This window comes from Candoia aspera, chromosome 5, assembly GCF_035149785.1.
Source record: "Candoia aspera isolate rCanAsp1 chromosome 5, rCanAsp1.hap2, whole genome shotgun sequence".
In the NCBI taxonomy this organism is placed as follows: domain Eukaryota; kingdom Metazoa; phylum Chordata; class Lepidosauria; order Squamata; family Boidae; genus Candoia; species Candoia aspera.
In genome coordinates, this window is record NC_086157.1 from 36946522 (window position 1) to 36967318 (window position 20797).

Below are 20797 nucleotides of genomic sequence, written 5' to 3' on the forward strand. Positions count from 1 at the left end.
GCACGTTCAAAATAACTACTTTAGCATGAACAATATAATGTTGACATGGTTAGATTTTTTTTGAAGAACTCTGAATATTTAATCAATTGATCCAAATAGTTCTCAATGTATTTTAGTGCCTGCAAAATAAACCTGCAAATTCTGATATTAAGAAAATGGAATTATAAAAATGCTGGCCCTAAATAACGTAATGTTTATTTCAGTGAGTCACTCACATTGAAATTCTTTGATTGTACTGAAATAAATAATAATGCCTTTCAAAACTCAAATAGTCTTACTTAAAGCAGATTCATAATTTTAAAAAGAAAGAGGTAAATCTGAATGGTTAATCAGAATAAGTTAATTATGAGGTTTACCTCCAAATGAATATTCTGAAAAATGAAATAATTTTATTTGAGAAAAAACCATTTTATAAAGCAGGGGGGGTTTTTTGCAAATTTTTAAGAAACCAGTCTTTGGTTGAATCACTTCTTCTTGCCAACATAATATTCTCTCATTATCTATGTACGTGTAGGTGAGGAAGGAAATAGCATTGCTGCAGTAGGTTACTTCTGAGTTAACTCTTTAAGTCAAACTCGTGGTGAATTTATGGATATGTCCATATAGTTTACTTGGCACAATTACAGAAGTGGTTTACTATTGACTTCATCCAGGTTGTTGTTGTTTTTTTAATATCCCAGTTTAGCTTTTATCCTGATATTTCCGGAGGTCTCCCATTTAAGTACTAACCTAGCTGCACAATCCAGCCAAGGTTAGCCATGTACGTGCTACTTTGTGAGGCAGGTACTGTAGCTGTTTTACTATAGGTGTAACTTAGGTCAAGAAAATGCGAGATAGAGAATTCACAACCTTGGGTAGTGCCGTGCAAAGTGAAACTACCTTGGCTAGGTTTGTATAGTTTTGAAATTGTTAGGCACACTTGAGATGGAAGAGCACTTTGGTCAATATTTTTTCTATGAAGGTAATAAAATGGTGCATACCCAGAACACGTAATATAAGAGTAAGTGTTATGCTTCATCTTCCTTTATTTTACAGGAATATTATGCTACTGTTGCTTTCTAATAGTGTAGAATATGGTTCTTTGGGTAGATAAAAGTTTTATAGGATACATATAACTAAGATCATATCCACACGACATATTTTTCACTCTTTTTCTGTCCCTGAACTCTCACAAATCAATCTAAAGTTGATTTTCTAGCATTTTTACTTCTGCTGGCCTTGAAACACTGAGAACAGGCAGGAAGCACCATCACCAGTCAATTCTCTCTTAAGTTGACCAGTAGAAAAGTTCGAAAGATGGATCTGAAAATGTTTCCTGCCTCATCAGCTGCTGCAGTCATAGAATAACAAAATCTCCCTTTGCTCCACTCCATGCAATAGAAAAAGATAATAAACTGCCAACAGTTCCCCTGTTTATATTTTTAGTATATGCTGCATGTATGTTAGCAGTTGTTGTGAGAAGGGGGAGCTATCTTCTGTTTCTGTTCAAAAATCTGAGCTAGCTGAGATGCTGAGAGGATATCTTAATGGCATTTTTACAGCCTGGTACTTTGCATGCTCTCCGCTCCATCCTTGGAATTCGTTGGCAAGACCGTATCTCCATCCTGGAGGTCTTGGATTGTGCGGAGTCCGCCAGCATTGAGTCCCTGATTATAGAGCCCAGAAGTGGTGGGTGGGACATGTCATCAGAATGGATGATCACCGTATGCCTCACCAGTTGCTCTATGGTGTACTGGAGTCTGGGAAAAGACCTTGAGGTGGACCACGCAGCGCTACAAAGATGTTGTGAAAGAAACCCTATGCCACTGTGACATCCAGCCAAGGGAAGTAGAAGCTGCGGCTGCTGACAGAACCTGCTGGCGAGTCCTGTGCTATGAAGCCTCCACCAGCTTTGAAGCCAGACACCGCCAAAAACTGATAGAAAACCATGAGTGGCGTCACTAAATAACACCCACAATTACTACAACAATGGACTCCAGTGCGCCCATTGTGCTAGACTCTGTGCTTCCAGAGTGGAACTGCAGAGCCACCTCTGTGTCCACAGATGAACTGCACATCAGTGTGCCTTCTTTGAACGCAAAGGACTACCAACAACTTTCCACAGTAGCTTTAGCCATGATTGCAGATTACAGCATAGAACTTCTCTGTGTGTGTACATGCTGGTAGAGAAAGAAATAGTTAGCTTGAACCCAGAAATTGGGACTGAATGAAGCAATAGTGCCATTTATACTACTTAAGTATACAGAAGAAATCATGCTGGACTGGTTTTTTTCACAGAGATTATAAAGCTAACTAGAAGGATTTTAATAGGGCTGCCTGTATTCTTAACATAGAATGCAGTGGATGCCTTGCTTGTGTGTAGGAATTAGGGGTGCAATTAAGTGAAAACAAAGGCAAGAGAAAAACAGACCACTCATAAACCCAGCATTGCAATTCACATTCCCCCCCTTCCAGTTTTGTTTCAGTCTCAGTAGAGAGATAAGCCATCTCATAATCAAAACAAGCAGGCATCATGGGAAAGGACAATTTGGGTAGAGTACCCAAAATACATGTGCCCATTGTGTATTGTAAGTGAAGGGCCTATATTTAAATTGCTGCTTTTCTCAATCAAACACATGGAATCAGAGGAAAGAATCTTTTTCGAACTATCCTGCTTTTGATTTTGCCAACAAAAACTGTGCTTTAAAATATCTGTGTCATTCACAATTGAGGCAAAGCATGGGTATTATATTACCATTCAAGTGCTGTTTGACCTCATGGCTCTAACACTGGCATTGTTTAATTAAAAGTAAACATGCTAAATGTATAAAGGCAACTTGTAGAATTGAATTGAATGTTCTGCTGGCCATTATCTATGACAAGAAAATAATCCTTTTGTATGGTGTTAATGAACGAATACATTTGGGAATTTAATGTCATGCTAGCCTTTTGGTTGAAAAATAAGTGTTGGTATTTCTGCTCCTGCTTGAAGAGCAACAATGGGTATGTAAACTATGCAGTCGTCAAACTAATTAACCATATGATGTGTAAAGATGTTGCTTTCCTTTTTTTCTAGACAGATCTTGACTATATAAATGGTGTTGTAGCAAACCTCGAAAATGAGTAAGTTTAATTTATATAAGTTATCACTAAAATATTTTGGATTACCCGCTTTTTGCTACAGAACTTAGAATTCAAAAGTGAAATTTCTACATATGCTTGTGTAATGTGTTACATCAGGCAGTTAAATAGCTACATTGAACATTGAAGTAACTTTCCTTCTAAAACAGCAAGTGGAATTACAGTATAAATTCAGGCAGTCATGAATGTAGATATCAGGCATGAAATAAACATTGCGTGATATCTACATTAAAGGTTTTATGTTAGTGCTAAAGTATAAAAGAGACTGCCTAAATACTTAAGAAGTTAATATCAGTTTTGTGAAATATGTATCTACTTCTGTAGACTATTCCATTGATAATTGCAAGTGGTTTCAGACAAGATGCTGCATTAATTATGTAGAGGTAGAGTTTCCAACCTCAGAAACTGTTTTTCAAGGGAGATTGGGACTTGCTGTGGGAGGGAAACATCAAAGAGCTTAGTGAACATAAAAGTCACTTCATTCATATTTGGTCCCAGGTGGTATTGACAATTTTACATGTAGGTTGACATCAGCAGTTGGGCTAGAATAATATATTAACTTGCCAAGCGCGCTCCATTTTGTTTCATGGCTGAATAGAAAGTTGAACCCAACATTCATCACATTAGATGTTTGAAGTATAGTGCTTCCTTGAACATAAAATAACAAAGCTGACTTTTCCAACCCCAGGTTTTCTACAGAAATTCGTTCTGGTTTAGTGGAAATAATAGCTCCCCCTGCATTCTACTATCCTGACATGAAAAATCTAAAAGAGACATTTGGAGACTCAAAAGAAAGAGTCAGGTAAGGATTTTTTTCTTGCAGGTGAGAACTACTTTGGTCATAACAGTGTAGGGTTCTGTTAATTTGTATATTGCATTTGAGAATGTGGGGTACACCAGGCCCAGAATCAGGCTGCTGAGCGTCTGTGTTGCATGTTTTATATCCAGTATCTTTCCTAATTTGGGGCCCTTCAGATATGCAGGAACTACAATTTCCATAGTCCTCAGCCATTGGCCATGTTGGTTACAGAATATGAAACTCCCCATATATGGAGGGCACATTGTTGAGGAAAGACAGCTTACGCTATTCTTCAGGAATATTTATCTTCAAACATGACCTCTTGAGGAGTCTTGGGGAAAAGTAATTGAGAAGGGTTTTTTTCCATATTTAAAGCTGATCTTTTAGCTTTCTCATTATAATGTTGTAGGTTTTGCTGTTGTAGCCTTTTCTTTTGGTCTGCAAATGCTTAGCTTGGCATTGTGTTTATTGTCATTGAAGTCGGATCATTTTTGAGCTGCTGCTGTGGTATTTGGTGACTAAGCAGATGTAGCAGAGGTATATTTCGGATTAAATAATGGCTAGAAAAACGTTCTATAATGCCTATTGACTCTGCAATTCTAGCACTAGAAGCACATGTTTCTTCAGTAATGTCTGCTAGGATTTGGGGCAGAATTTAACCAGAACCAGTGTGCTACAGATTAGGATATGGGGTTACACTTCCTTGAAATTAGATGCATACCAAACCAACCTAAATATGGCACAGGAGAACCATGAACAGGATCTGCAATACTTTTGAAGGGCATCATCCAAAGTTGCCTTTCCAGTGGCAAAAGAAACTAAAGTCCATCAAAGGCTCCTGTGCTAGAGGAAGGAGGGTAGGGAACAACTTTTCACTGGTGCCATTGCACCAACAGGGCAGATTTTCCCAAGAAAAGGCATGTAGGAAGCTGCAAAAGGAAATGAAATTCAAAAGGAACAACTGTTTACCGACAGACTTCACGTAATTGGCCTCTCCAGAGGTTCCAGTGAAGTGGTTGATGGTGAGATTCCTGGGAATCGCTGTGGGTGCCGGAGGGAGACAGTGAGGATTACCTGTGCTCATTCATTGCTAAAATAAAAACTAAAATTTGTGTTTATGCTTCAAGTCTTAGCCTATGTTTCGTCTGTCTGCTCGCATGCAAAATCAGTAACATTAAATATTTAATTTTAGATGGCGGACAAAGCAAAATCTGGATTACTGTTTTCTTATGATGTATGCACAGAAAAAGGGTGTTTACTACATTCAGGTAAATTGTTTTTCTATTCTGAATTATAAAAATGAATATCCAAAATATGTTTTAACATGGATAATAATGAACGTGGCATACTGAGTATTTTGTAACCTCATTATTTATCAAATTGACCTTTAGGCCTAGTAATGTTTATTTATCATAAGACTAGTTAATTGTAACATGTTATTGTTTTATAAAAATATAAAATATTTTATATAAAATATAAATTAAATTAGCTATTATAGTGAAATATTTCAATAAAATAATGAAAAACAGTAGAAGGTAGAGAAATATGTTTATTTTGCAATAGAATTTGAAGTTTTAATTTAAAATTAAAAGTGCCTTTTCATAATTATTTGAAATTTTAAAAGGGCCATTGGCTTCTTATGGATGAAGCCCATGTAATATTTTTAACTACAGAAGCATCTGTTATTGTCAAACTCACGTTTTTTAAATTTGGTTCAGCCTACAAGACATGGCTGCAATAAGGCCATAGTTAAAGAGAGATACACACATATTTAGATTTTCAGCCTCAAAGAAGCTAACAGTAACTAAGCAAAGCTAATTTAGTCTTGTTAAACCAAGCAGTTGTGTTCGGGGTTTTTTTTTGCTTGAACAGGAATTAAAGGTAAAATATTAAGACAAGTTATGGAACAGCACAGTAAACTTTTATATCTCTGATTTATATTTCACTGAAAATCCAAATTTACTTTCATAAAGACTTCAATGCCCTCAGACTGATTGTTATTCAAAGAAGTCAGGCAAGTATAGAGAACCACAAGAGTCTATGGGATGATTTTACTTATCAATCCATGACTTGGCAATAGAAGATGATGTCCAAAATTTGACCCACAAATCTAACACTTGACACCTTTTCACACCAAAGGACACCCTGGCTATAGGTTATTCTTCGCTCAGTTCCCCTGCAGGAATATTAAATTGTAGGCTTTGCCATGCTTTGGATTCAAAGGGAAAAAATGGGTTTGAAATGTATGGGGTGCTCCACTTTGCCCTAGAAAAAGACATAGGTTGGTTTAGTTAATCATGGACAAGTGCTATGAGCACGTTCTAATGCTCTGATTTGCCTTTGAATCTAAAGTGCCACATAACTGTGTGAAGCTGGTCCTGGTATATACCCACTCCTCATTCAGCAACTACCTTGGTTAGCGGCAATTTACAAATATGACAATAACAAATTCATTTTCTGACCATTGTGCAAGTTTACAACCAAAGTTCATCCACTTGACATCAGTGCACACCAGAGTGAGAGTAACACTGGTGTAGCTGTACAAGAATTATCTGAATGAGATGGCAGCAACCAGTGATCTTCGCAGTGTCCTTTCTCTCTCTCTCAGTCACGTGTTCACTTAGCAACCATTTTCCTTTATGACCTCGTTCTTGGAATGGAACTCAGTTGCTAAATGAGCAGTGGGTGTACTTGTCAGTATGTAAAGCACAGAATTGCATGGAAGGAAGAGAGAGATTACTCCTCCAATGCTTTTAGTATTCCCTCCTTCTCTGTTTTTTGAAAGATGTGCAAGCAGTCTCATAACAACACAACTTTTAATGGTCTGGTCCCACAACTACTGGTGCCTTTGGTCTAGGCCTGCAGATGCTCCTGGGCATGTAAGGGAGAAAGCAAGATTCTCTGTATCTTGCATTCTTCCACTTCTTTCCCAGAATAACTTTGAGATCACCTGGGCTTAGAAGCATCTGAGGGCAGGAGTGGAGCAGAACAACTTTCCTGGGAGCTGGTGCTTTTCTTTCCAGCTGTATGCTCAGCCTGATTTTAAAAAGAAGGAAGGAAATGAAAACAGTATTTCTTAACTATGGTGATTGGGTTCTGAGTGGGATTCTGCGTGATGTTTATTGCTGGGTGAAGATGTTTGTCCATGTTGCTGAGCATTTGTATGTGGAAATTTCTGTTGGTCATTTCCAGCTTAGTTTTCACCCACCACACTCCCAGTCAATCTCTCTATCTAGAGGAGAACAAGTACACACACCACTCAGTTCAGCTAGCAAAAAAAATATAGCTTGACCTTTATTAAATATCAGCAAATATCAAAAACATTTAATTGGCAGAAAGGGACAAAAGGCCGGCAAAAGCAGAGAGAGAGAAAAACACAAACAACAGGCAACAATTTACATTACCTATATATCTGCCTACATATCGAAAGGCACAGACTTTCCAGAGCCCCTGGAAACAATACTGTGAGTAATTATCATAGACAGTCCCAAAGGAAGTGGCCTTTGGTTATTCCAGCTTTAACCCTTTTTATGTACATAAGGACAGCAGAGTGAAGATGGAAAGTAGGATACCGGGTGATCCATCCTTTATTCTGCACCATGAAAGAAACAGTTTGGTGGACTGGGATGATGCATCCAACAGTATGTGCGTTTTTGGAGAGGAGTTGCTTGTACGTGTTTGGCCCTACTTGTGTATCTTCTGTGAACACTTGAGAATTGTTGCCTGGGGTAATTTAGGGTGTTGCCTTTACCTTTAGCAGCATGTTGTTTTGGTTTTTAGAAAATGGGAGGATGAAGTGCACATGATTTTTTGTTTTGCTTTTGGGGTGGATTACAAATTTTACTGCAGTGTTATCAGAGTTGTCTAAGAGATTGACGTATATATGCCTCTGAGCATCACTGGGAAATATTTGCTGTGGCATGTGTGCTCTCAAATAGATGTTTTGGTGTTTAGGGCTTAGCCTTCTATCTTGGACCCAGTTTCTTTGACAACTAACTACAAGCACTTAAGTTGATTAATTTGCAGTTCCTCTTGTTAAAACCCTATGGTAGACACCTTCTCAAACCTTGTCTTTGGCTAGAGACCCCCGTACTTCAAAGTCTTAAATACTTGGAAACAGGATTTGGCCTTTGAACTTGATGAATCTCACTGGAACCCCTTATGTGAAGAATTCCTTTTAAATCAATTTCATCAAATTATCAAGAAATTACTATAGAAGTAATTCTTCAGTGGCATTGTAATGCATTCAAATTACATTACATTAATCTCTATTTTTCTGGACTGTGTTGGATATAAACAAACATATATTTAATCTTTTGTGGCATTTGCTAACTAATGCCTAGTTAGCCAAAGTTTTTGGTTAAAGGTTTTTGATGGAATTGTGAACATCAAAACAATATTTTAAGGTGAACCATGCAGTGGGATTGTTGTCTATATTTTCTGCATTTTAAGAAGTGCTATTTTTTTAAGAAATCGGTTTTTAATAGTTAATAATTGTCATTGTGAAATACTGAAAAATGAAAGCATAAGTATCCTTAGAGTGATGGCAGATTCTGAAGTGTGGGAAACTGCATTGACACAAAAATTAATTCAGTAACAAAAATGTTTAAATCTAATAATGAAAAAGAAATTTAGTCAAATTTATATACCATTTATTAGATACATATACATTAGTTTTCTCTTGATGGATTACCCCTACTGGCACAAATGTAATTTTTTAGAAATATATTAAATATTGATGATTAATTGTATTCTCAACTCACACGCATGCACATGCACACACACAAATTCAGTACTCCCAAAGAATAAGAATTATTTTTTTTACTTCTTTCTTTTCCCTGTATTTTGTTTTTGTAATTGGGGAGGGGGGCAGGGAGTAGTTTATATCATAATTCTGTGTATATTTAATGTGAAAACCATAAAAAGTTCTCAAAATGGCTAGAGATGCTTGCTCTAAAGATCTACAAGAGTTTCTTGCACTCTCTAATTTGGAAGTATATTAATTTGAAGTAATTATGTAATAATAATTTGAAGCTAAAATTATACTATGATCTTTTTGTTCACTGAGTGCCAGTGACAAATCCCATCTTGCGTGACTGGAAGTTTCTTTGTGCTCCTCTCCTGCAGCACCAGCCCCCATTCCATTCCATTGCCTCCCAAATTCTGCTCAAGAGTGTTCCCCAACTTTGTGAAACAGATTTTGAGATGTTTGGGAGCAGGAGCAGGGGAGGAAGACTGGCGGGAGAATGCATTTGGATACCATGAACAGATAGGCAGGCCAACCCTCTTTATAAGATGCCAACACAAGACTCAGTAATAACAACAGATGATGTATTATTATAGTCAAGAAGCCAATACTTGACACATCCTGCTCTGTTTTTCTTTCTGATTTAATACATGGATTAAGAGCACCAACCTTTGCATAACTCCTTTAAAGTAAGTCTTGTTTAGCTCAGTGGGAGTTAGTTCATTTTCTTCCTTTGAAGTCTGTACAGCGTTGCAGCCAAAATTATCAAAATAAAATAAAAATCAAGGCTTCTTCTTTTTTAAATGTAAGACTTGCTAAGGCTTTTGTGGCAATGAGCTTGGGACCCAGATGTGTGGCAGAGCCTGTGACATGGTTGTGTTGATTTGTGTGTTGGCTGTTTTGGTTGTTTACCTCAGTTGCCAATTATGTATGTATTGTTGTGTTGTTATATGGTGTTCTTAATTACTGTTAACAGCCTAGAGTCATGAATTTGGGATGGGCAGCCATATAAATCAAAAGAATAAAGAAATAGAGAAATTGCCTGTGAAACAAAGGACCTTTCCTTTCTTATACCCAATCCTGGCATAAATATGTCCTGGAGACATCTTTTCTCTGATGGTTCCCATGATATTGCCTTCATCACACCCACAGCCCATGAGAGAGACAGCCATAACTGTACTAGTGTTAAAGTAGTATTTCCCCCCTCATTATTATACTCTCCAAAGGCAGCCTTGTCTCCTATTCCCTGGGGGAATTCAGATGATTATAGTGGTTTGAAACAGAAGCAGTAGAGATAGGATACGGATCAGCAGTAGGGTCAGCAAATTTCATATCAGGAAAGGTTTCTGCTGATTCGGGGGTTGGGCAAAGAACATTTCAAGTCAGCAATGGAGAAAGGCCCAATGATGGCTGGATTTACATGTTATGTTTGAATTTGAAATGTAGTTAACCTAGTGCTTCCATACACAACCACATTCCTCATTTCATTTCTTCTGTTTTGCCTGCTTGTGCTTGGCTCCCTTAGCTTGAGGATGACATCGTTGTCAAGCAGAATTATTTCAGCACAATAAAAAATTTTGCACTTCAGTTGTCATCAGAAGATTGGATGATTCTAGAATTCTCTCAGCTGGGATTCATTGGTAAGAAAAAAAAATCCCTTTTGCAATTTTAAAAAAGGAGATGACAAAAGCGCTGTGAAATCTGGGTAGCTAGATTAACAATCCACAAAAAACTTGCAAGTTCCTTTTCTAATATGAAAACGTTAATCATAAAATTTCCCGTGTCATGCCTTACCAGATTATGTGTAGATAGCATATACAGTAACTTGTAACAAAACCCAGATGCTAGAAAATAGAATAATGTTACAATTATGCATGCAGTTCTTAAATATGATAACTTTAAAAAATGAAGTAGAGGACTTAGGTGGACTTCAGTCATTTAAACAATTTTATATATAGGTTAAGACAAATGAAAAACAATGTTTTAAAGTGTAATGTTTGCCTACCCTAACAAAAGCAGACTCACAAGTAGAAGCTTAATGATATCTGATTTATTAAAGAATAGTATGCAAATACAAAGAAAGCTGAGAATGAGCAAAAGCGCGCCAAATACAAACTAAAAGCCCTCGGCTCAAACGTAATCCCTCCCCTCGCCCAACCGTTTCAATTACCCAGCCCAGGTGCTGGTAACAATTTCTGCTGATGTCCTGGGAAGAAAACCTTGAAAAGACAATATAACTCAAACACATTCCAGCCGAGCTGAATACAGTTAACATCCCAGGCAACAGAGTCCTCCTCCCTTCCCAACCAAAACACGCATCAGCCAAATGACATGCGAAACGTTACGATGCACTTTAACATTGAAACGATGAACATGACATAAAGGCTTTCCTAATATCTGATTTCTGCCTTTATCAAGGCCAGCAATTTAATATTTTGCTCCGAAACCATCTTCTGAGGAGACAATTTCTTTTTCACTGCATGTTAATATTAGACTAATAAAAGTATATTTTAAGATACAAGGACTGAACCTAGGTTTCCCTAGGTTACTTATCTAATTCTTCATTAGTAGGAGCATTATAATTTCTAGCAGCTTTGGTATACGAGGTGCAACTATCAATCCTCTTTAAATTGACTAATGGGGACACATGCCTAATCTCCTACTCAGCAGAGGGGGGAAAGGAGGGTAATGACAAAAGCAGCGTTGCACCAACATGATGCAAATTTTCTCTTCTGTATGAGTGTTGTGACATCACAGGTACATATGAAAGGGGCAGAAAATATATATTTGTCAGAGTGGTATGACACTGCTTTTGGCATTTTGACAAAAATAGTGACTGCTGCAGATGCCCATGCTTCCATCTCTGCTGAAATGAATTGAACAGTCCTTGTGAATTTGAGGAGGACCACCTTCACCCAAGAAATCCTGCACATGCAGGAAATGCCTTAATCAGACTGGAAGAGCTATCAGAGGTGTAAGAATTTTACTTCTGGTAGAAAAGTGTAGAATAAAGCATGAAATATAGATGATGGACACCACATTTTGAGAGTTTTGATTTCTCAAGGGATAGTTTAGAGCATTTATTGTTAAGAAATGGGAAAGTACAGAGGAATGAAACATAAGATGTTTAGTTTTTGTTAAACGTCCGAAAGCCAGTGCATCTAGGCAGCAAATTCCTTGCCCCTGGTGTCTTCAGCCTATCTTTTTGCCTAAATGAACCTATTTCACTAAACCATTCTAGTGCAAATTTACTTTATCTGATGTGCTACATTATATAAAAAAAGCATCTTGCAATAATTTGCTGGTACGGAATTTGAATATTAGGGTTTTTTGTTCATACTCTTTAATGGCACATTGCATTTATAGCTCCAAAGTGCTCAATTATTGTTGATACATCTTATTATTTCCAGGTAAAATGTTCCAGTCTCCAGATATTACACTCATTGTACAGTTCATATTTATGTTTTATAAAGAGAAACCAATTGACTGGCTCTTGGATCACATTCTTTGGGTGAAAGTGTGCAATCCTGAGAAAGATGCAGTAAGTTGACTTGAGAGTTTAATATTTCTGAAAATTCTACCTATGCAACGTGACTGTAAGAAAATATAGTAAGAAACCTAGTCATAGTTTCAATCATCTCTTTTCTAAATTACAGTTTTCTGTAGCTAAGCAACTTTTACTGTATTACGACATGTTCAAGAAGATATGATGAATAGTCCAGATATTACCAGGGGGAAATCATTTGGAGCTGTGCAAAGCTTTCAGACAGGGTATTTTGAAAAGCCTGAAATGTTAAAGGAGCTGCATCTTCTAGAAGGCTTGGCAAAACTGCTTCAAAAACTAATAAAAAATAATTTTAAAAACCCTGTCTTTGGCTGTGGGTGTGTGCATACACAGACAGCGGTTCTGTGAGACTGCCAGAAAAGCAAGGCCGCTCTATGTGCGCGTTCCTGCAGAGACAACCACGGAACCCTTGAAGCAACTGCACCGAGCCTTGCAGAGTACTTTATGCAAAGAGAGATGCTTTACTTATGCTAGCACATTTTGCAAAGCACCCTTTTAGAAAGCTTTGCCTAGCCCTACTATACGCACACTGTGGGCCAAGTAGTATAAAGACTGGACTATAACCTAAAAATATTTTAACGTCTCCAGCTATGCCTCAGCAGATGTCATGCCTTCTGCAGATGGGAAGCAGAGAATACCCTGCACCTGCAGTTTGAACACCCCCATCCCCGTCCTGCCTATCAATTACACATTGCTGAAAACAAAGCTGCCATGACGTATGGCATATCCGAAAGTATGCCATTTTCTTTGGCATGCTATACAGATTGTGGGGAGGGGAGGGGGAATCCCCATGACTCTTCTTTGGGATAAACATGCATTTGTGTGAAGGTAGTTACCCTTTTTTCCAAATGTAGACTCTGTTATGCTTCCCAGCCTGTAGACTGAAAGCTGCAACAGTTGAAATATTTACCCTGTGTTGAGATGCCTAATTAATGTAATACCTTGCATATTCAAAGTATTGGCACAATTCTCATAATTATGATAATAACCATGCTTTGCATGTTGGGCTGTGTGATTCTCCTGAAAGTGGCGAGGGCTCTTCTGCACACCCCAGGCAATGTGTTCTTCTTCCATCTATCTTTCTAGGACAGGAGGAAAGTATGTCATTTGGAAGACCACCTCCTCATGGTGTTCCTCTTGCTGTGTCTCTAGCAAGGCTGACAGAGCAATTGACCTTGTGCAGAGCAAGGGTTGGCTGCTGCTGCTGTGGCTGTTGGAGTGAGGAGCAGGGAAGGAGAGGCAATTCTTCTCCACTGCTTCACCCTCTCTCTGCCAGTCATCATGGATGCTTTGACTTCCCAGCACCTTCCTTTGCCTGCACTTCTGTAGGAAAGTGCTGCTGATGGTCCTGACAGCAGCAGTAGGAAGGGGGTCTTCTCAATTCCACTTCTGAAAAATCAAGCCAGAATTCCTTTTAAATGATCCAGAGAGCAACTGAAGCTCAGAAGCTGGAAGGAGAGATGAGGCAAGAGTCCCCTTCACTGGGGAAATGGTTACTTACACATCCTGCAGAGCTTTTCCACTGCAAAAAGCAAAACAGCTCCTTCTGCAATGTGGGGTATGCCACAGATAAAGGATAAAATTGCCTTCAAGTTGAGCTCAGCTCCTAGGGACTTCCATCAATCAGTTCATGCCATTTTCTTAGCCATGGTACACAACTGATATGCCATTGTCTTCTTTGGGGTTGCTTTTTAACCCAAAATAGATACGTTCAGCTGCCAAACACAAGCAGTGTCGTGAGGTCTTGGAGATCAAGAGTGGTTTTTGAATGGCTGAAAAGTTCATGTGTAGAAATGTTGTTGGCTGTACCACCCTACTTGGCTAGAACCTATATCTCATAATGAATTTTATTTCATGGCCTTCAAAACGAAGTGCTTCCTCTGATGAAAGAGAAATGAAATGTGGAAGCAACTCTTATGTGAGATATATTTAGCAATTTGAGGAAATTATTGAAAGGAGAAGACAACAATAGGTTAAAAATAGTTTAAATTATACTAAAATATGATATTACATAGCAAATCAAATCTTAGAAATGTGGATTGATTTATCCAATTACAGTTTTCAGACCAAATCATAACAATAAGAATAATGTCTAATATATTATTATATTAGACATGACATTTTTATTTTTGATTTAATTAAGAGCCCTGGGTACTTCAAACAGCAGGGCGACATTGCAAATTGCAATGTAAAAGTAAAAGCTAGAGTTAGAGAATTTTTCTCAGAATTGGCATTTAGAAATTCTAGCAGCTGTGAGAGATGAATGATAATTCACTACTTCCCATGTATTCACTTAGCAAAGTTCCTTTGACTGAATTTTTGTAGTGGTTGGAAAATGTGATTTCTATTCTGAATGAAATCATGTCTGCTAAATAAAAACTAGGTAAGAATGCAATAAATGGTCCAGATAACCAGTTTTTAAGCCATGTATAAAGATGATGTGTCTTAAGCTAAAAAAGATTTTCCCCCATTTTCTTTTAAGAAACATTGTGATCGCCAGAAATCAAATCTCAGAATACGCTTCAGGCCTTCACTTTTTCAGCATGTGGGTCTCCACTCTTCCCTAGAAGGAAAGATTCAAAAACTCACAGTGAGTACTCATAGAAAGCAACATATACATATACCAATTCTTGGAAACTTGTTCATTAATCAGTCTTAATTAAAAATATATTTTAAATACAATTATTTCAAAGTCTGAGTATAAGAGATACTCTGCTTGGCAAACCATTGTGTGTTAAAATTTGTCCTAGCTGAAAATCTCTGTATAATAGCAAACAGAATGTAGGCTCCCTTTTTTTTTTTTAATTAAGCTCTATTACTAGATAATGCTTAAACTATTCTATTTTCATCCAGTTTCTTAAAAAAACCTAATGTCCTTGCCTCCAATCTTACACATATTTCATTATATGATATGTTCAATTGCTTTAATACTGAGCTCTGAAGTACTTTGAATAACCCTTTGGAATAAAATGCAAATCTATTGAGAAATATTTTCAAAGTTCAGGTTCCCTTTATCTGGGGAGAATCCTAGATATGGCCTATAAGCTGGGGTAAATCACATGTTTTGCATTCCAGGGGATAATGTGCTTTGCCTTCGTAAATGTTCAGTTTTAGACGCTGACATAGTTTTCCTGAATGTGATAACATTAAGAATTCTCAGCCCACAGGATCAGTTCATCTGACAGCAGATAACTAGAACTGAAGTCTAATATCTCTGGAGGGTACCAGGTGTGGGAAGCCTTGGCCAATATCTCCAGTTATTATTTTTTCATTATTATTTAATTTATATCTTCCCTTTTCTCTTGAGGTAGGAGTCTCACTTCATTTTTTATCTTAGCAACAACAGCTGGGCTGGGCTGGGCTGGGCTGGGCTGGGCTGGGCTGGGCTGGGCTGGGCTGGGCTGGACAAGAGGGAGAGGGGGAGAGAGAGAGAGAGAGATTGCCCAGTAAGTTTTGTATTCAAATAGGACTTGAACCTGGGTTACTTCAGTCTAAGTCCACTGCCTTAACCTCTACAGTGTAATGGCTTTACAGGTAGTCCTCACTTAGCAACCACAATTGGGACCAGTAACTCTGTTACTAAGCTAATGAATCACATGGTCGCTAAGCAGAAAATCACGTGCCCATGATGGACTTAACAACATAACTTCTCATTTGGTCATTAAGTGAGACATCACATGACTGCGACTTGTGATTTTACTTCCACATTGTCCATTAACTCTGCTTGTTGCAAGCCAGTTGGGAAGTACACAAATGTTGATTGTGTGACTGCAGGACACTGCAATGGTTGTAAATGCGAGGATTGGTTGCAAAGCTGGGTTGTTTTACACCATTGTAACTTTGAACAGTTGCTAAATGGCAGTTGGTAAGCGAGGACTATCTGTAATGTAGCAGGATTGAGAAAGACCTCTGCAGCAGCCCAATAGAATAATTTCCAGTTTGAACATATGTCATGATTTGCAGGGACCTATGGTATAAAACAGCTTTGTATGTGAAGCATTTTAATAGCACAATTCATACATACTTTTTAATTAGGAAAATAGATCACTGTGATTTATAAAAGTCAGCCCTTGATAGAAGCTTTTGCAATTTTTTTACACTTGGAAAAAAGAGGGGAACACTACAATAAAGCAAGATAAACATTGTTTCAGATAAGAAGAAATCATCCTATTTCTTTTTGAGGTGGTATACTTGTTTGGTAAAGAAACCTTTTAGAATAACATACTAGTAGCCTATTGAATTAAAGCAACGTTTGATGTAACTTCTGGAAGAAATGAATAATATATACTAGTTGGCTTTGAACTTTCTTTTAACCTAAAGTCAGGCAGTAGCAGAGAACCATACTCAAGCTTCATAAATACAGCTGATCGATCACAGCTGTGCAAATTTTTTTAAAAGTGCAGCTGTGCAATAGTTACATTTTCCTGTTTTCAAATTTCACATTTCAAATTCTTTATTTCAGGTCAGCAACCCAGACTGAATAAAACTTATTAAATAAAACCTACAAATTAGAGCTGCAAGATAAAACATAAATTGTAAAATAAAGCATACAAGATAAAAGATTTACAATTGTACCTACGCTACAGGTAGTCCTCGACTTACGATGGCAATTGAGATGGGAATTTTCATTGCTAAGCGATGCGACTTACAACCTTCCCTATCAGCTTCCTCACTGACTTTCTGGAGAAGCTGGCAGGGAAGGTTGCAAATGGCGATGACGTGATTGTGGGGCACTTGGCAACTGGTTGTAAGTGCGAACGGATTGCCAAGCATCCAAATCGTGATCACGTGACCGTGGTGGTGCTGGGGTGGCCGGAACTCTGAGGACCGGTCACAACCACCACTCCTTCAGTGCCATTATAACTTGGAATGGTCGCTCACCGAATGGTGGTAGGTTGAGGATAACCTTCTACTTTGCTGTCAACAATATACAAGCGTTACAAGGTGCGAAAACAAACTTTGCAACGGCAAGAGTTACCTTGGGGTCCTTATCTGCTAGTATCTTCAGTCCCACTCAGAAATGGAATTAGAAGAGGCGTTAGGAGCTCTTTGCTTATGTCTCAATAGAAATTACAGTATAATATAATAAGAGTTTAAGTTTCAATATTACCATCGCTACAAGGGCAAAGCCTTTCTGCTTATGAAATTTTATGAAATTTTCCATCCAGCTCTGCTGATGGTATAATAAAACTCCTCTGGGCATTTGGAGCAACCTGAGCAGTGTGCGTATGATGCTTCCCAGGGTGGTGTATCCCAAAGCCCAAGTATTTGAAACTGGAGACCTGCTCTCTTTTATGCCCTTAAATGCAATTTTTTAAAACTCCTTGCAGAACGCAGGACCTTTGTTTTTCCACAATTGATCGGTAATGAATGCTCTTTACAGACATGGGCCAAAGCTCCCATGGCCCTTCTTAGGCCTGCTGGTGTTTGTGATAATAGGACTGCATTGTCTGCATCAAGCAGTGTAGATGCAGGTCTGCTATCCAGTTTGGGGGGGGATGAAAGTCCCTGCTGTTAAGGGTACTAGGCATAGTGTTGAATTAAAGGGTAGTGGGGCCAGAATACCCCCTTGCTTAACCCCCTGGCTGGCTATCGCTGTGTTGGAGAGATGCCCAGCTGTGGTACATCTCACTCTGACTGGAATCTTTGCATCGTGCTTGTGTTAGGGTGGCCACCGTTTATCGATGGTAGAAGCTTCCAGTTTCTTCAGAGAATTTCCCTGGAAAGAGAATCAAAGGCCTGCTTAAAATCAACAAACAGGGCATATTGGTGCTTGGGTCTTAGTCAAGTGAGAGAGAATCGTCCTTGATCTGTCACTGAGCAGCCTGCTTGGAATCCCGCCTCTTTTTCTTCGGCTAGGAGGCTCTCTTCCTCCAACTGGTCTGAGTTTCAAGTAAATATGCCTGGCATATATCTTACTGGTTATGCTCAGAAGGCTCACTGGGTGATAATTTGTTGGCATATTCTTTCTTCCCTTTTTCCAGATGGGGACAGGGGTGGCTGTGCCCCAGTCTTTAGGAATAATTGCTGTTGTATTTCGGTAGGTGAAAAGAGAAGCCAGTACCAGGTCTCACCAGTCAGGATGGGAGCGAATTAGTTCCAGGGGTATTAAACCCATCCCTGAGGCTTTCCAGGTTTTAGTTGCCTGATTCGTTTACAGGTAGTCCTCAGTTAACAACAGTAATTGGGGCTGGAATTTCCATCGCAAAGTGTGACCGCATCACTTAGCAACGGCAATCCCCGCAGTCCCTGTTGCTGTCGTTAAGCAAGAATTACAGGTTGTTAAGCGAGGATCTCCTCACAACTTCCTGCCAGCTTCCAACAATCAAAGTCAGTGGGGAAGTCGGTGGGAAGTTGCCAGGTGACCTGCCAGCAGGCCGGCAGGTGGGCAAGTGGCTGCTGCCAGGTGGGGGAGGGTGTGTGGGTGGCGGGCAAGGCACAGCGGGGGCTGTCTGCTGCCAGGTGGAGTGAGTGGGTGGCCAGCAAGGTGCGGCATGAGTGCAGTGGGGCTGGGGAGGGTGATATTATTTCAAGGTGGACCCTTTTGAGGTGACGAGTTCAGAAGCTCTTCTAATGCTGTACTCACCCTAGTTGACCATCTCTGTGTCCTGAGCATAGCAACCCCCCTGGGTCCAATAGACAGGGAACATCTGCCAGCTCTACCCTGTCATCTAAATGGAAAGACAGAGTCAGCTGTAGATATTCACAGTCAGGAGCACCAACTATTGCAACTTCTTAGGAAGTTCACAAGTCCTCAAGAAAGGGCTATATAATCTATTGTGCTTGCTTTGAGGCCAGAACAAAATGTAACCTCCCCTGGTCTGTCCCTAGGGGCAGCACCATTTAGGATATGTAAACGGAGGCTTTTAAAGCATTTTGCAAGACAAAAACCTGCAAAGTTAGATTTTTGGTCTTTGGAGTGGCGGCACTCCCACAGTGGAGGCAAATACACTTCTGGACGATTTTTATGATGTTTTGAATAAGGGGCCTAATCACTGGGTCTTGCATTAAAATCTCCTACAATGACCTCTGCTTGTGGGTAAGTTATTATCAGTTTTAATTTCCTAAGTAAAGTTAGTAGTTTTCTAAGCATTGCCATGTTTCTTTACATCGAGCCTGAATTTTTGAGGGGGGTAAATACACACTTATCAACAGAAGTGAGCAGTGTTTAAACCTTACCAAGGTTGACATTGCAATATTCCTAAATGAATTCAGCTCAGGGCAGCACATTTTCAGTTTGGTGGAAACTAATATAGTCAAGCCTCCACTTTGCCTCCCTCTTGGTGCAGAAGCAACTGCATCCAGAGAGGTTGTGTGATAGCTGTTCTAGTGATAACTCCTGCCTCAGCCATGTCTCTGGTTTCTTGCTCTTGGTTGCTAAATATTCAGAAATTTTAGGCTGCTTCGGTGGCTTTGAAGGAGCTAACAGTCCCGAATTTGTGCCACTTCCTTCTTTTACCCATTTTCTTGCCATCTCTTGACTGCTTTCATAGAGGTAAGTGGAGGAGATTGCCTCTCATGCAATAAATAAAACAGTCCAGAACTATTTAAAATTCCACGGTTAATAAAATAGAAGTTGGTAATAATGGAAATTAAAAACAGTTTAAAAACAAAATAAGACAAATTAAGATAAGCAAAGCTAAAAAGAGGGAAATTTATAAATTGCACTTAAGAGAGTCTGTAGGGAGGTACTGTCACATTGCCATCTTCCCTCCCCCCCACATTTTCCTATGTGTTATGGGAGAATATTCAGTATTTAATATTTTCAGCTGAAGTGCTTAGGAGAGCTTTTCACTACAATTTTCTCGAAGCAAAATGTGTCATGGAAAGTTGTCACAAGTGATTTTTATCAAGAAGAATGTAATAACCCTTTTGATTTTAGAGAAATAATGTTACTAAATGTTTAATTTATAGCAGGAGATTAACTTTTATGTGCTTTTATATCTGTGTTGGAGAAGGTCGGAAGTCACCTGTCTTTTATGTTTTTCTGTCTATTCTTGCACTGTTTTAGTTTTTCTTGTTTCTTTTATAGACTTGTATTTTAACTGTTCTGTATTCTGTATTTTAATTATATTCTGAAAAATTAATAAAGCTTTATGAAAAAAGAATTTAATAACCTTGAAAAGCATAGGAAGCATATCTACTGTATTACACATCTATACTTTTCTTTTTGCTGTTGTTCCACACTTAACAAGACACTTATCTTGTCTTTTTTGTAGGATAAAGACTTCTTGAAACCATTATTGCATAAAATTCATGTGAACCCACCAGCAGAGGTTTCTACAACATTAAAGGTCTATCAGGGGCATGCTCTGGAAAAAGCCTACGTGGGTGAAGACTTTTTTTGGGCTGTCACACCAGTTGCTGGAGATTACATCTTGTTTAAATTTGACAAGCCAGTTAATGTAGAAAGGTAACTGTTTAGTTTTCACTTTAATATGAAACATCTCCTGAGCTGAGGGTTAATATGTGCTAGTAGTAAATTAAAAAGTGATGACACTGGTTTCCTGTAGTATCCCAGAGAATGAATAGATTACTACTTGGAAAATTTTCTTCTGTTAATTTT

At 38.6% G+C, this 20797-nt stretch overlaps 1 protein-coding gene across 1 annotated transcript in view; it reads left to right on the forward strand.

The window, feature by feature from the left end:
* Positions 1-20797, forward strand: part of MGAT4A (alpha-1,3-mannosyl-glycoprotein 4-beta-N-acetylglucosaminyltransferase A) — a 69494-nt gene that overhangs the window by 41694 nt on the left and 7003 nt on the right. The window contains exons 6-12 of the mRNA XM_063304979.1: positions 3056-3102; positions 3809-3922; positions 5112-5187; positions 10192-10306; positions 12077-12207; positions 14714-14821; positions 20451-20644. Coding sequence (XP_063161049.1) covers positions 3056-3102; positions 3809-3922; positions 5112-5187; positions 10192-10306; positions 12077-12207; positions 14714-14821; positions 20451-20644 — 785 coding nt within the window. The remainder of the gene's footprint in view (positions 1-3055; positions 3103-3808; positions 3923-5111; positions 5188-10191; positions 10307-12076; positions 12208-14713; positions 14822-20450; positions 20645-20797) is intronic.